Source organism: Typopeltis vanoorti, chromosome 22, assembly GCF_054136105.1.
Source record: "Typopeltis vanoorti isolate ZY-2024b chromosome 22, IOZ_Tvanoo_1.0, whole genome shotgun sequence".
In the NCBI taxonomy this organism is placed as follows: domain Eukaryota; kingdom Metazoa; phylum Arthropoda; class Arachnida; order Uropygi; family Thelyphonidae; genus Typopeltis; species Typopeltis vanoorti.
In genome coordinates this window covers 44,266,810-44,283,408 of record NC_143570.1, presented here as the reverse complement: position 1 = coordinate 44,283,408, position 16,599 = coordinate 44,266,810, and the positions used below count along the sequence as shown (strand labels likewise).

General features: G+C 34.9%; 1 protein-coding gene across 1 annotated transcript in view; it reads right to left on the bottom strand.

Moving 5' to 3' along the window:
- cnk (connector enhancer of ksr) overlaps window positions 1-16,599 on the bottom strand; it is a 221,522-nt gene that overhangs the window by 36,438 nt on the left and 168,485 nt on the right. The window contains exon 12 of the mRNA XM_090412454.1: window positions 4,704-4,744. Within this exon, the coding sequence (XP_090268580.1) occupies window positions 4,704-4,744 (41 nt within the window). The remainder of the gene's footprint in view (window positions 1-4,703; window positions 4,745-16,599) is intronic.

The following is a 16,599-nucleotide window of genomic DNA, read 5'->3' as shown; positions in this document are numbered from 1 at the left end:
TTGCAAGATGCCTTGATAACTAAGATTAAATGTTACCTTAATAATTAAACAAAACTTCCTAATTATCGTCATTCCTAGAAGTCTGTTTCTTCATCAAATTAAAACACAAGTGATTATCAGTATGTAACTATCCTTAGAAGAATAAGGCACCACTACTAGGATCCAGGAAGAATAATGGTAATGCAAACCTATTTGCCCCTACCCCAAAAGCTTGGAGGAGGGATGGATAGGTTTCTCACAGGAAGTCCATGTGTTGAGGCTTGAGTGCTGTGAGGACATCATGTTGGAGGCTTAATGGATTGTATACAGCACTCAGAAAGGATTAAAACAGAATTTAATACTTCCTATATTTCATCTCAGTCACTGAGACATCTTCAGGGATTATAAAAAACTAATATAACATATACACAAATACCGCACAATACTAAGCCAACCATGTGGGTGACTCTAAAGTCCTATCAAGGTGAAGCGCCGTCTATGGGCATTTGTAGGTGGCCTGGAATGTAAGGTGGGATCTCTGATGATTAGTGTTTCCCAAATCTTAGGAAGCTTAATGCAACCATATTTATTTAGATTTGGTTTATTTCTGAGAGCTGCTGTGGATTCTAAAAAGAGTCTCTCTTTTTTTTTTTTAATTTACTGTGGTGGAGCACAGTGAGTTGTATCCAAGACATGGTCAGCCAGGCCTGACTGACCATAGTCATGGTTGCAGATGTATGACTTGTGTTCTTCTAGGCAGATGGTTGATCTACCTGTCTGTCCAAAGTACTCCAGCTTACAGGAACAGGGTACTTTATAAACTCCAAGCACTGAGAGAGGAGGGAGCTGATCTTTTGTAGAATGGATAAAGGTGGTGAGTTTGCAGTGAGGCTTAAATGCTATGTTTAGGCTGTACTTATTTAAAATCTTGGCTATTTTTTCCGATGTGCCACGGATATAGGGTATGGTGATGGCATTTCTAAACTCTTTCTGAAGAGATGGCCAGAAATGAAGGAGGAACTGATTATTTTTTTAATACTATGATCGCTGTAGCCACTGAAGAGGAAGGTGTGTATGTGGTTGAGCTCCTTTGAGCTCGACCACATACACACTTTTTTAAGGGAATACTGGTAAACAGGAGATGTCAAAGCTTGCCAATATGTCTGTGTTATTTAAGGTTAGATTTTCTATTAGGGTTTTAAAATGGGTAGTTTTTTATATAGGATGCAGAAAGTCCAGTGAAGGGAGGGGGGATGTCAGAGAGTTAGCCAGCTGTTTTAACAGTTTGTAGCAAGGTGCATTAGTGGCATCTACAATAGGTCTCAGTGGGGAATTAGGTTTGTGGATTTTTGGTAAACCGTATATTCGGGGGAGGACAGAAAGTCTGAGTTTTTTCATAATGTCCAGAGGCCAGGAAGAAATCTTTTTTAAGTTTTTTAATTTTTTAACTTATGTTTTTCTGGGATCATGTTCTAGTGGGATGTAGGTAGAGCAATCTCGGAGGATAATCTCCATTTTTCGATTGTATTCCATGGCATTACTCTTATCCACTCTGGTGATGATGATAATTTTGTCTTTCCGTAATTTTCTGAGAGCAGTGCGTTGGCCAAACAATAAATTACCTTTTGGAGGTGAAGATTGGGCGAGGATGTTAGTGATGTCAAGTCTAATGTTATTTGTTATCTCCAGCGCTAAGCAACAGATCCCACGTTCGATATTATACATTACATCTAGCAACGGCACTTCTTTCAGTGCGACTACGAAATTGTGGCCGAGGCTTAGGGCACTGATGGCATCGTCATAGAGCCTTTTGAAAGATAGATTAACTACTGTCTGGAGAGCAGTGGAATTTGCAGTTGCAGTTTGGATTTACACAGCTTGTTATGCTTTTTGATATGTTTATTTTTTGGAATTCTTTCTGTGTAGAAGTTTCTGAAATTCCAGAGAGAATGGACCAAAGTTCAAGTACTCTGATTGTAAGGAGCCAATGGCGGCGTTCGTCTCGGAGAGGACGGCATGAATAGCGCCGATTTGTTCCCACAGCAGTGCAAAGCTGGCACGGTTATATATGCATAGGGCTTTTTTTGAATGAAAATTGATCTTCGGCTTAACACAGTTGGGTATAACTCTTGTATTCTGACATCTTTTTAAAAAGGCAAGCCTATTTAGTTGCCTAGATAGTCATAGTTTCGACTTAGCATATTGTCTGGATTTGCATGCTATTTCTTCTCCATGAATGATTAGAATCCATGTGTTAAGGCTTAAGTGCTGTGAGGACATCATGCTGGAGGCTTAATAGATTGTATACAGCACTCAGAAAGGATTAAAACAGAATTTAATACTTCCTATATTTCGTCTCAGTCACTGAGACATCTTCAGGGATTATAAAAAAACTAATGTAACATATACACAAATACACACAATACTAAGCCAACCACGTCAGTGACTTTAAAGTCATAAAAAGGAAAACAACCTACAGATAACATTTAAGCCTCACCGCAAACTTGCTACCCTTATCCGTTCTAAAAGAGATCAGCTTCCTCCTCTCTCAGTGCCTGAAGTTTATAAAGTACCCTGTTCCTGTAAGCTGGCGTACTTTGAACAGACAGGCAAATCAGCAACCATCTGCCCAGAGGAACACAAGTCACACACCTGCAACCATTACTATGGTCAGTCAGGCCTGGCTGACAATGTCTTGGATACAACTCACAGGATCTCTTGGAAAAAAACCAACATGCTCCACCATAGTAAATTCAAAAAAACTATTTTTAGAATCTGCAGCACCTCTCAGAAATCAATCAAATCTAAATAAATACAGTTGCATTAAGCTTCCTAAGATTTGGGAAACACTAATCATCAGAGATCCCACCTCACATTCCAGGCCACCTACAATGGCCCACAGAGAGCGCTCCACCTAGATAGGACTTTAGAGTTACCCACATGGTTGGCTTAGTATTGTGCGGTATTTATGTATATGTCATTAGTTTTTTTGTAATCCCTGAAGATGTCTCAGTGACTGAGATGAAATATAGGAAGTATTAAATTCTGTTTTAATCCTTTCTGAGTGCTGTATAGATCTCACATGAAATAATCATTCTAAGCTTAGGAACATTGTTTCTTAATTTGAAAAAAAGTAAATCAAAATCATTATTTACAACTTTCAATTTGAAATTTCAATTTTAATTTCCATTTTCGTTTAAAATGAAATTAATCAAAAAATTAAATAAGTTTCGTTTTTTCATTTTAAAATTACATCTTTCATATTCAATTTGAAAAATCTAAATCATCATCTACACTTAACTAATAACATTTGGAATTATTTAGAAGTGTAGTAATTATTAAATCATCATCATCATCATTATGCGTATCAAGGATTTAGGCCTAGCTTGGTCTGTTCCAGCCTTAGAAGTCATCGTTGAATAGTTTAAGAGGACGTACTGGTTTTCTTTTTCTTAATGGCTTGTACTTTAAGGCTTGTTTTGGTAATCTTTCTATTTTCGAACATGTTCCATCCATTTATGTTTATATTGTTTAATTTTTTCTATTACTGGTTCTTGGTTTAATTCTTTCATAATTTCATTTCTTTCAATTCTTTCATTTCTGCTGTAATTAATCTTTGCTTGTCTTTTTGTTTTATTGACCAGATTCTGCTTCCATACATTAAGACTGGTAGGGCTAATGTATTATATACTTTTAGTCAGGTTTGTTTTTGAACTAGGTTCGGTTTAAATATAGAGTTAATTACACCTGTTATTTTTAAATATTTTTCAATTTTTATGTTTATATCTTTTTCATTTTCATATGTGATCACACATCCTAGGTAGTTAAATGAATTCACCTGTTCTAAGATCTTGTTAGCTATTACTATTTTAGTTCTTGCTGGATCTTGTCCTTTCAAGGCCATAGTTTTTGATTTTTCTGTTGATATTATCATACCATAATCTTTGGCTATCTCTTTTAGATCTAAAATAGCTTTCTGTAAGTTATTTTCAGAATTTGTAATTATTATTTGGTCGTTGGCAAAAAGGAGAGTTTAAGTTCACTGTAGGAGAAAGTTTAATACCTTGATGTAAATTTTTATTCCATTTTATTATTATTTCATTTAAGTAAATATTAAAAAGAGTTGCTGAGAGGAGACATCCCTATCAGACCCCTTGGTTTATCTCTCTCATATATGATAGCTCGTGATTTAATCTTATTTGTATTTGATTATTTTCATATATACTTGTGATAGCTTTTAGGATATTATTTGGTATTTGTCTTTCTTTTAATATGTTAAATGATATGTTTCTTTTAACTTTGTCAAATGCTTTTTCAAAGTCAATAAATGCAATACGTGTTTATAAATATGTGTTAATATATTGTTAATATGTGTAATTATTAAATGCTTTCTTTAAATTAAAGCTACTCTGATATAGAACTTTAAATTACTTAATAAAATGCCCAGAATACTAAAAACGAGTTTGCTTTATGTCTATGAACTAAAACCCCCTAAAAATAATAAAATGGTGTGTGTTATGATCTTTATTTTTGGAAAACAAAAATTCTGAAGTAAGAAAGATTCTTCTCCAGATCCTGAGATTAGCATCTCTTAATTGCTAGACAAATATAGCTAACACAAATATGTCTTCAGCAGGATTATTCTTCATGTCATTCAAACTGGTAAGAATTGAGGTAGAAAAAACTATATATATTTTAATTTTGACAAAAAAAAAAAATCTTACCTTTTGACTTCATCCTGAGAAGGCACTTCAGTATTTGTATCCTGATAGATTTAAAAACAAATGGTTAGCATTTAATTTCATACTAAATATACTACTACTACTAAAATTTTATAGAATATTTCAGGATAATTATTAATATAACTGATACACAATATTCAAAAATAAATCCTAAGAAAATTTTGTAAGATTTTATTTTTTATAATGAATATTAAAGAATATTATTTGAGCAAAATATGATACATAAGTTATCTTCAATTATGTAGTTGTTTGACAGTAACAATTATTTAAGATGAACTACTTAGGCTTATGTGCTGGTTTAAACTCATAATTAGGTTTAAAGGAATGTCTACATTACAGAAAAAAAAAATTACACAAATTATACATTTGGTTTTATCCTTTATCCAAGTGTAAGCAAACAAAGTTTGCATCTGAAGTATTTTCAGGATTGGGGCAACTCGCGTAAAGGTGGTATAAGTTCTCATCACTTGCCTTAGTATCCCATAATGCAAAGCACATCTCCTTGCGGACCATGTATAATGCTATGCATTAAGGGAAGGGTTACTACCCAGACCTGTTTCAACCTTTACTGAGGTCTCATCAGTGGGAGCCAGACCCAGCGGTGGTGATACTAAGGTGGAAGTAATGGAAAAGTCATATTTACCTATACGAGTTGCCAAAGGGTCACACACCCTATTATTAAAATTCTCTGGATTAGAGATAAGTTTATGGAAGTTTTTTCACTTGGCTATGCTACTAATTACATATAATTGGTTTATATATGTAGTGAAAAGAGACCAGACAGAGGTTCCCCATGTTATGGACAGGAATCACGGCAGGTTTTTCCAACCAAAAGTCTTCATCTATACCAACTGAGCTATGGAGGCTTTCATTAGGGATATAATATTAAAATTGTAAAAACACATAAAAATGCACAAACAAGTAAAAAAAAAAATTTTTTTTAGACTGAAAGCCTAAAGGCCTATGAGGGGCACCCTCTATGGGTTACTGTTGGACAAAAGGTCTAAGAATTAAAGTTTCCCAAATCTTGGGAAGTGTAATACAACCATATTTATTGAGATTTGGTGGGTTTTTTAAATCTGCTGCTGATTCTCAAAAAGAAAAAAAAAAGTCCTCCAAGTCTGTATTTGTTGTGGTGAAGCATAGCAATTTTTTTTTTTTCACCTATTTGATTCTATGCCGAATATCCAAAGTCAGCTAGATGATGCCTTGGATACATTAAGCCAAATAGAAAAGACATCATAAATTATTATGATGAAATATTAATAATAAATTATTAATATATTAAGAGCCTGTGTAGCTCAGTGGGTGTGGCGTTTGCACACCACAGCGCTTGGCCGTACGAAGGAAGACTTGGTTTCGAGTCTAGTCGGCGACTAGAGGAAATTTTTCTAAGCCTTTTTTTCCGACTGGTTCCCGAGTTAGTCGATCTCTGGCACGGGCAAGCGGGTTTTTCGTCCCGTAAACTCAAGAAAATCGACCGTAGAACCCACATTATTTCAGACATTAAATATATTGTGTTAGGGTTAGGGACCACGAGATGGCGGCACATTCGAGTCATCTCTCTTCACTGTGTACCGCTTAATTAGTGATAGCCTTGGGCCATCTATCTCTGATTGGTACCAGTGGAGATTGAATTGCCCACTCAGTCTCCAAAGTTAGATAGGGCTAAATGGCCTCGCCTACTCCCCGTATACGGGAATAAAAAGGCATTAGCTGATTTTTTTTTTATGTATTTATTGTTCTTTTAGGTGGATGTTAGCCGATCTTTCAGTTTGACTACAATATAATAAGTTGCAAGAACAAGGAACTTTGTAAATAGAGACAGAGAGAGAGAGGATCTTCAGGAGAGTGGAGCAGCCAGCTTCACATGAGGTTTGAACACAGTGAAGAGATTAAACATTTTTTTTAGAGTTCCAACTATTTTTTCTGAAGTGCCCGGGATATAGGGAACAATGATAACATTACTACCATTTTCCCTATAATCAGAGGAACAATTAATTTCTTCTTCTTTTTGGCACTGTAACTGTTGAATAAGAAGGTCTGGCAAATGAAGGAGAGTTCAGAAGCTTGAGTGTCAACAGAGCCTTGGAGGCTCTATAGACACTCAGGCAAGCTATTATTATTTTCTTTTTCTATAGTGAACTGGGTTCGGAAGCACTACCCGTTGAGCTGGAGCAGTCTAATATGTCAAAGCCATGTGGCTAAATAGAGAACACATTATCAATGTATCTTAGCCAGACAGAAGATTTTAGAATAGCAATATTAAGAGCATGTTTTTTCAAAAATGCTCCACATAATAATTGGCTGGAGCAGGGGAGAGAGCTCATTGCTGTACCCTCAATTTGTTTATAAATGGTATCTTTCAAATTGAAGAAGCCAGAATGGATGGCAAAATTGAAAAGATCAATGACAGTGAGGGGGGGGGGAATTTTTCAGTAAATTTAGAATGTCAACAAGGGGGATATTGGTAAATAGAGATATGACATCAACGCTCACCATGATGCACTGGAGATCTTATATAATGATGTTATCATTAGACAAGAATAAGATACTAGAATCAGTGGAATTAATTTTCAGACTTGACTATATGAATTTAAACCTCAGTCACAATTATAAAGTGTCATTCAACAACATAATTCAGCAATGGCAAAAACGGGACATGGCCTATGCTCTCAACAATGCCAACAAGTCTAGAAGAGTCTCAATTTACAACATTCTTTTTTAAGAATAATGAGAGTTACTGTATTTCTGATATTTTCTTGTGTTTGGCTGAATCCTTTCTTCTGTACTTCCTTTATAAAATAAAGTATTTTTTGTGTTTCCTTTGGTTTAATTAGTCAGATAAAATATTATTTCATCAACAATAAAAAGATGAACTATCCACTCCATTTAATGAAAGGATCAGCCACCTTCCAAAGTGGAACTTTTATTTCTTTAGATCAAAATATTTTGAGAGCTGAAGCAAATGTATAAACATGAATCTACCACCATAAACTTACCATATTTGTATGCATATTTAAGAATACATGCAAACTTACACCAATCACAATTAGAAAAAAATTATGTGGAAAGGATAAAATGTTGTCCCAATGAAGATTTTTTATGCAACAATAAGAGTTCACAATAGTAAAATTATGAGTTTAACTGTAACAAATGCTTGATATAACTGATTGGACATTTGGAAACGTAAAAATAATTTAAGAATCATGCAGCACATTGTTTTACATTTATTTCACACTATAATTCTGCCAATAATTTGGACTAAATTATATAGCATGATTATCTTAATGCAAATTTACAGTTACCTCATAAAAGAAAAACATTCAATGCTATGATTGTGTTAGAGTTCTTGCAAACAAGTTCTTACAAGATGAATTAATAAATATATGATAAAATGACCCAGGTTCAGCACCTAGATTAGCAGCACGACGTTCAATGCATATGAAGTGGGAAAGGGGTGGTGTCAGAAACATGGCAGCACTGTTTAGTGAATCTTAATAAAGCTTCTAGAAATGTGAGTTTATTCTGTTTATTTTATTTTTGTGTTTCACCTGGTTTAAAGATTAGAGTGATCAGCAAGTCTCATGGGAATCTCTACAAGTTTTTGTACTAATGAATTATAAATGGGTTAGATAATCCAGAAACCATCCTTCTCGATACAGAAAGATTTAAGCAACTTTACACCTTCAATAAGCAGTGTGATGGCTTATAGAAGACAATGAAATTTATTTTTCCTGTCATGATTAAAAATTACTGATATTAAAAATTGATATCAATTACAACTAATTTTTTTAAAAGCAATTTTTGAATGAACTTTGTTAATATTGATATGCAGAATTGTTTCTGAAATTATTTTAAATAACAAAGTAAAACAATTTTAAAACAAAGTAATTATCAAATGTGTCCTTTGCAATTTTGCAACCTCAAACAGTAATGTTGAAATTAAATTATTTCTAGTGACTTTGCTAGCTATTGAGCTTTTCTTTCAATAACTGTCATGCAAGATAATAATACCTTTTATAATTTTATATGACAAAGTTTACACCTGCAGAAATCTACTATTTTCTGTAAAAGACATTTGTTTTTCTACTGTTCTGAATAAAAAATTCAAGCCCACATCCTATGGATTTTCATGGAGCTTGACAAAAATGCATTAATAGTGTTTTTTCAGCAGTTAAACGCATTACAACTGTAGAATTTCACATCATGTCATATATCCCAACACTCCTTGAAAATAAAAAGCATTTTTAATATAGTTTTCAAGTAGCTATTCTCAGAAATTTCATCTGCTTCCTTTTTTAAATTCTGAACTGACAATTAGAATTACTTACACCTTGAAGCATAAAATTTTTTTGCAAATGAAAAACAATGTGCTAGAACAATTTGGGCTCAATATTTGTATACTTTTTTTGCACCTAATTAAATGAGAATTAATGAAATTAATACGTTACCAAAATCTTTAGTGATCTTCAGAAAAGAAGTTAGTAATAGCATGTCAATAAGTTTGAGTGTTTCATAATGCAAGTGCTGACAGTTCTGCTCATGACACCCAAGTTCACCTGTAGATGATTTGGCCTGCACATCACACCTGAATGGTGTGGCATAGGAAGCAGCAGCTGCATAGCCTGAATGGCTGCCTTGATGCTTCCATTCTAGTGGCCTCATCACCAGAACGATCGCAATGTAACAGTACAAAAGTAACCCCAGCTAGCACTGCCTTTCAATGCGTAAGGCATGAATGGTATCATTGCAGTGAATAGACAGGATTCTGACTTAGAGGCATTCAGTCATGATCCTATATCAAGAACCTAACAGTACTCAAGTTCCCGCTGCATCATGATACATGAACCTAAAGGTATTCAAGTTCTCAATGCATCATGGTACATGAATCTAAAGGCCTTCAAGTTCAGGCATTTACCACAGTATGATTATTAGCCATACTTGCCACTACATATTATTCATAATAACACGGATCTGTTAACATTATTGCCAGATTGTTTGAAACCTAACTAATGCCAGGCCAGAGCCAATCATGGATTAGCCAGTTGAACATCGCACCATAATCTGATATTTGCAAATTTTAGACTTAACCCAAATCATCCACCCACTCCAAGCCTACCTACTACAGTTGACTCTTGAAGAATGCGAGTTTGAACTACATGGATCTACTTATATGCATATTTTTAAAAATAAATATCTATTGGAAATTTTTTTGAAGATTTGCAACAATTTAAAAAAACAACAACTCGCAGATGAAATGTAGCCTAGAAACATCAAAAAAATTAAGAAAGTTAGGTATGTCATGAATGCATAAAGTACACATAGATAATAGTCTATTTTATCATTTACTACCATAAAATATACACAGATCTATTATAAAAAGTTAAGATTTATTAAAACTTACACACAATCACTTACAGACTGTACATGGATATTTGAAGTCGAGAAAAATGTAAACAAACGTAAAAATAAACCATAACTGCATAAAATGAACTGTAATTATTTAATTAGTTAAATTAGCATAAAATAAATATTTTATAAAGATTCATTCTTTATAAAATTCACTCGTATCGACTGCCTTAGGCTACCAGAAAGCAATTGCATTGCTGCTTCATCGTTATCAATGCACAAATTTCTTTTTCACATTATCTTTTCATTTTTCATGTCTAGTATTAGTAATATGTATAACATCTAGTGTTTTGTATCATATAAGACAATATTGATGTAGGTACTGACAGACATATGACATTCATCTTGTAAACAGATGATGTAAACTTACAGTAATGTAAATGTATTTTCACTTCCTTATGATTTTCTTTAATAACATTTTCTTTTCTTTAGCTTACTTTATTGTAAGAATATAGTATATATACATACATACTGTATGAAATATATGTTAATCGACTATTTATGTTATCGGTAAGGCTTCCGGTTAACAGTAAGCTACTAGTAAAGTTTTTGGGGGAGTCAAAAGTTATATGTGGATTTTTGAACAATGCAGAGAGTCGCTGTCTCTAACACCCACATTGTTCAAAGGTCAACTGTACTTTCTTCCCATGCCACCACCTCTTTTGTGCATACACCGGAAATTCCATGCAAACAGACCACCCGAGACTATGCAAATAGTCATCAGTAGGGTTTCTGGGTTGTCCCATCAAGACCATCAACCTTGTTCCAATGAGCACATCATTAGAGAGTCAGACAAGAAGGTTCCCAACAGCTGCTGTGCTGAGACAGGGTGTCAGAGTCTGAATGGAGTACACCACTTCCTCACAGCGCTAACAATGTTATTGCTAGAGACTGAAGGCTGGTATTTCTGTATGGAAGTCACGTCCAAGAGTCTATCTTCTCTCTCACTGCATGTCCCCACTATATCCTTCCATCTAATCAAACTTATGATCTAACCTATGAAGACTCTCACAAATAATAACAGTGACACTGCAACAAAAACAAATATCCCTCATACTAATCCCATCAAAAATGTAACATTACAAGCCACAACATACAAACCATACCAGAATCACTAAACTAAAAACTCACCTTCACAACCACTTTACTAACATCTGTGGCATTAATATAAATATAAATGATGTCCACTATTACTTGCAGTCTTCCAGACCAGACATCTTATTTCTGAAAGAAACCCAGATTGCAGATATATCTACTACTGTCCACCTCCAGTGACCACACTTTATATGATTCTTTTCAACCCTAAGGGTGACACACATGTGCCTTTGTGAAATATGACATAGCTGCCAGAGAATGGCTAATTTGGAATCCCATACTGTTGATCTTCTCTGGTTCAAGGTTTCCTTGCCCCATATAGTAACTTTCAGTTGTTGCATTTATCAGTCTCCAAACACTAATAATCAGTCAGATCTCTTCACATTTCTTTCCATGAAACTTGACCACATGCAATCCAGCTATCCAAATAGTGAGGTCGCCTTCCTGGCTTCCCAACTCCAACAATAACACCACAGACCAAACAGAATGAGAAGTGAGTCTTGGCTATAAATAACGACCTAACACAAATTATACATCTATCCACTTGTGTCCCTGATAATCCTCTTCACTCTCCAAATACTCTGGATCTCTTTTGACTAGTTCTCCTTCCAGATACACTGTAGAGGTCACTCTCCGCTCAGCAACTCAACTGCAATCTCATATAAGTCCTCTCTCACTGAACATCCCTCCTCCAACCACTCATGACCTTGAATACTCTGACACCACAAAGGAGCCAACTGGGTTGATGTTTGGACTTTCTACTCCTCCTTTCCTTGGTATGACTATTGCTTCCACTCACCTGACATGAACGAGTCACAGCAAATTATTCTGCGAGAATAATTTCTGTGAATGAGTCACAGAAATTAGTCCCACTGGTATGAAGGCCTTCATCCACCATTCAATCCATAATTCACACCCACTTTCCAAGCCCTGGTTCAACTGAAAATGCATCCAACAGTCAGAGAAAAAAATTTGGCTTACCACATGTGGCTCACATTAAGAACTTCAAGAGTCTATTTTACACACAACCAACTCTTCACTATATATAAAAATTCCAAATCTACTCATGTTTAGAATACTGCTCACATGCTTGGGGTGTGTGCCTAAAACTTCCCTTAAAATTCTTGACACCATCCAAGCAATTAGGCTCATAGATGATCCATCTCTCCCTCCCTCTCTCTAACAGACTCACTAACGAATAGTGATTTGCAAAAGGTACAGTGTTTCAGCAATGTGTCTATTCTACAGGTACTTCCCAGGTCACTGCTCCAGTGAAAATGGCAACCATCATTCATCCACTTTTTTTTCACCTTTTAATATAAGAGTTGCAGATTTTATTCTTTTATTCTGTTCTATTCTTAGACTATTTTATTCTTAGACTTTTATTCTGTCGACCTCTGTCCTCTGGAACAGCCTTCCTCAACAACAACCTGCAACTCTTCAAAAAAAGCACCAATAAACTTCTATTTCAGTCCTCATCTGTACCCCACACACATGGCACTGATTGCTTATAGGTCCCTTGACAACCTGTCTATGGGATCAATATATATATATATATATTAAAATTTATTTAATGGCTAAAAAACCGAGGTTTTGAGTAAAAAACGTTATTAATACACACAGCTAGTTTCGTCTTAGTACAGACTTCATCAGGTGTAAGTGAAAAGGACATAAAAAATATCAGAGAAAATCATACAAATACTGGATTTCTACACAGCAGAACATATAAAACAACAAAGATTAATGTTTAAATGGAAGAAAGAACTCTGGCAGTAGCAACATGGCCATGAGTGCATGTAAGGTCTTGTGATCTCCAGTATTGAATGGCAGAGCTGTAAGAGTCTGCAAACTATAGTTCAGGTTGCTATTGATATGGTTGGGATCAAGAACGATTTCCTTAGATTCTAGAATCTGTCTCTCTAATTCGTCATAAGATCTGTGAGTTAGTTAGCTAAATTAAAGTGTATTTGATGTTGTGGGCCTTCTTCAATAGAGTTTGCCAAAAATAATACATGGCTGGACAATGCGCTAGCCCAAGTTCTGTTGTAGGAAATGTCTCTTTTATGTTCTTATAGACGGAGTTCAATGGATTCTTCCATTTAACCATAGTACAGTTTGCTGCAATCGCAGAGGACTCTGTAGACATAGTGGAGATTATGTCCTTTCTCTTACACTTGATGAAGTCTGTGCTCAGACAAAACTAGTCGTGTGTATTAATAAAGTTTTTTACTCAAAGCGATTTTTTAGTCATTAAATAAATTTTAATATGTTATCAAACTGAGTAAACCTTCAATTTAATGATAACTGTATTCCTAATGATGAAGATATCAACCATCATATCAAAGAATACCAGAGAATCCTCAAAAAGATTGGACTTTCTATTAACAGATTGATTTTCTTAAAACGATGTGTAAGTTTCATTCCATTTTTCCTAAGTTTATTTCCTTTAAGGAGAACATTAAAACTGAGCGGGCACACAGAACCTACCATAAAACAAAACTTATTCTCCCTGAATATTCAATACTAAACACACTTTAGCATTCTTGTTTAATAAAAAATCTTCTCTGGAAGATAACTTACAAAGTTCGCTTGATAGTGGTTCTTGGAACAACATAAAGGAGGTCAGTGACCTTTTTGCCTCTAGATCGCAAAATGCCAACAAGCTAAAACTCATTACAAAATTTAATTTCCTAATCTGCCGAACTTCCTACCAGCCACAATAAAGTGGTTATAAATTTATCTTCATACAACCTCTCATCCGCAGAAGAAAAAATTCTCTCAAGAGGCCTCAACTTTGTTCTATCACCAAGATCTATTCCTAAAGAACTATTTCTCACAAAAATTGAAAAAGCTGCTTCTCTTCTCCCCTCCCAGGTAGCAAACTTACTCCACATGGAATCAGTTTTCACCATCAACAGTGCCAAACCTCCTGCAGACAATATTCTACCTTGTGAATGACAGGCTCTGAAGAATTAAAAAAACAATAAAGACATTATTATTCTTCCTGCTGACAAAGGAAATGCAACTGTAATCCTTAATAAATCAGACTACCGCAGAAAAATGTTGGAATTATTAAACTCGGATACTTATTCTCTGCTGGATAGGAATCCCACTAGGGAGACCCACAACCACACAAATAACCTACTAAGAATTACATCTGAAGTGCCTAGGCACATACGCCTTTCTCTCCACTCACTTCACCCTCTTATCCCTTGTCTTTATGGACTTCATAAAATACATAAGGAAAATATCCCTTTAAGACCAATAGTTGGAGGCATCAATTCACTTACCTACAACTTATCAAAATACCTCGCATCCTCTCTGAAATGCTTCACAGGAAAATCTTTTTCCTTCATTAAAAACTCATCAGATTTTATTTCCAAGATTAAAGACTTCAAATTTTCCAACTCGGATATCATGGAGAGCTTTGACATTGTGTCCCTTTTTACAAATGTCCCTACTGACGAGGTTCTTGTTCTTGTAAAGGACAAGATCTTTGCACTACTATTGCACTGTGTCAAATCAGCATTTTTAAAATTCGAAAAACTATTTATAAACAGAACTCTGGTTTAGTAATGGGAAATCCATTATATCCAGTCCTAGCAAACATCTATCTTGAAAACTTTGAAGAAAAGCAATTTCTTATTCTCTGATAAAACCAAAGATATGGCTCCGCTACATAGATGCCATATTCTTGATTTGGCCACACACCCTAGATAACCTCAAAATATTTCAAAATCATTTGAACGAAATTTACTTAAATACACTCAAATTGCTTCAATTGATAGCGTTTGTGTGTCAAAAATGCGAAAACGCTTTTTTTGCACCTAGATAACCTCAAAATATTTCAAAATCATTTGAACGATATTTACTTAAATACACTCAAATTGCTTCAATTGATAACGTTTGTGTGTCAAAAACGCGAAAATAACACTTTTGTGCACTTTTGCAAAATTGCATTTTTTCGTGTTTTTGTTCCAAATTTTGTTCGTGTTTCATCCAAATATTAAATTCACATATGAGCTAGAAGTGGATGGCTCTCTTTCCTTCTTGGATATTCTACTAACCAAGTCAGCTGAAGATATTAAATTTTCGATTTTTAGGAAGCCAACACATACCGATAGGTACATTCACGCTGACACACACCATTATCCTCGACAGAAGTTCGACATCATCTCAACTCTTGGTCACCAAGCAAGATCTTTGTTGTCGGATGAACAAGAACTTCAAAATGAACAATTCAAACACCTTCAAAACACTTTCAAAAACAATGGATATTCTAGGAGTGCTATAAATAGAATACTGTTTAACCGCCACCATCAACAACACAATGAAGATACAACTAATTCCAAGGGCTGCATTTCCTTACCATATATTAGCTCTCTATCTCCAGTTTTAGCAAAAATTTTAAGGAAATACAATATCAAGACTTTTTTTTTTTCACTACTTTACCAAAACTCCGCTCAACCTTAAGCCATCCAAAGGATAGACATAATAATCTCCAATATCCTGGTGTCTACAGTCCTCTGCGATTGCAGCAAACCGTACTATGGTCAAACAGAAAAATCCATTGAACTCTGTCTATAAGAGCATAAAAGACACATTTCCTACAACAGAACTTGGGCCAGCGCCTTGTCCAGCCATGTATTATTTTCGGCAAACTCTAATGAAGAAGGCCCACAACATCAAATACACTGGGATTTAACTAACAACATTCACAAATCTTATGACGAATTAGATTAGAGACGGATTCTAGAATCTAAGAAATTTTTCTTGATCACGTCCATATCAATAGCAACCTGAGCTATAGTTTGCCAGACTCTCATTGCTCTGCCATTCAATACTGGAGATCACGAGACCTTACACGCACGCATGGCCATGTTGCTACAGCAAGCGTTCTTTCTTCCATTTAAACTCTGTTGTTTTATAAGTTCTGCTGTGTAGAAATCCAGTATTCGTATGGTTTTCTCTGATATTTTTTATGTCCTTTTTGCTTACACCTGATGAAGTCTGTGCTCAGACGAAACTAGTCATGTGTATTAATAAAGTTTTTTACTCAAAGCCTCTGTTTTTAGTCATGAAATAAATTTTAATATGTTATCAAACCAAGTAAACCTTCAATTTAATAACAATAATAATATATATATATATATTGCACAATCAATGCAGATCACAGAGAACTCTTTTAAAACAGATATTGCTTTATGGCATCATTCTTGAAAGGGTACCCAAAGGTGATTTCAAGAAGGATAAAGAGATCGACAGTCATGAGGCCTGAATAATACCAATGCCTTCTATCTCCATTCAGAAACCTCACCTAGTGGAACAGAGCAACACAGTGTGAACTACTCCTAATGCAATGCTGCTTCCT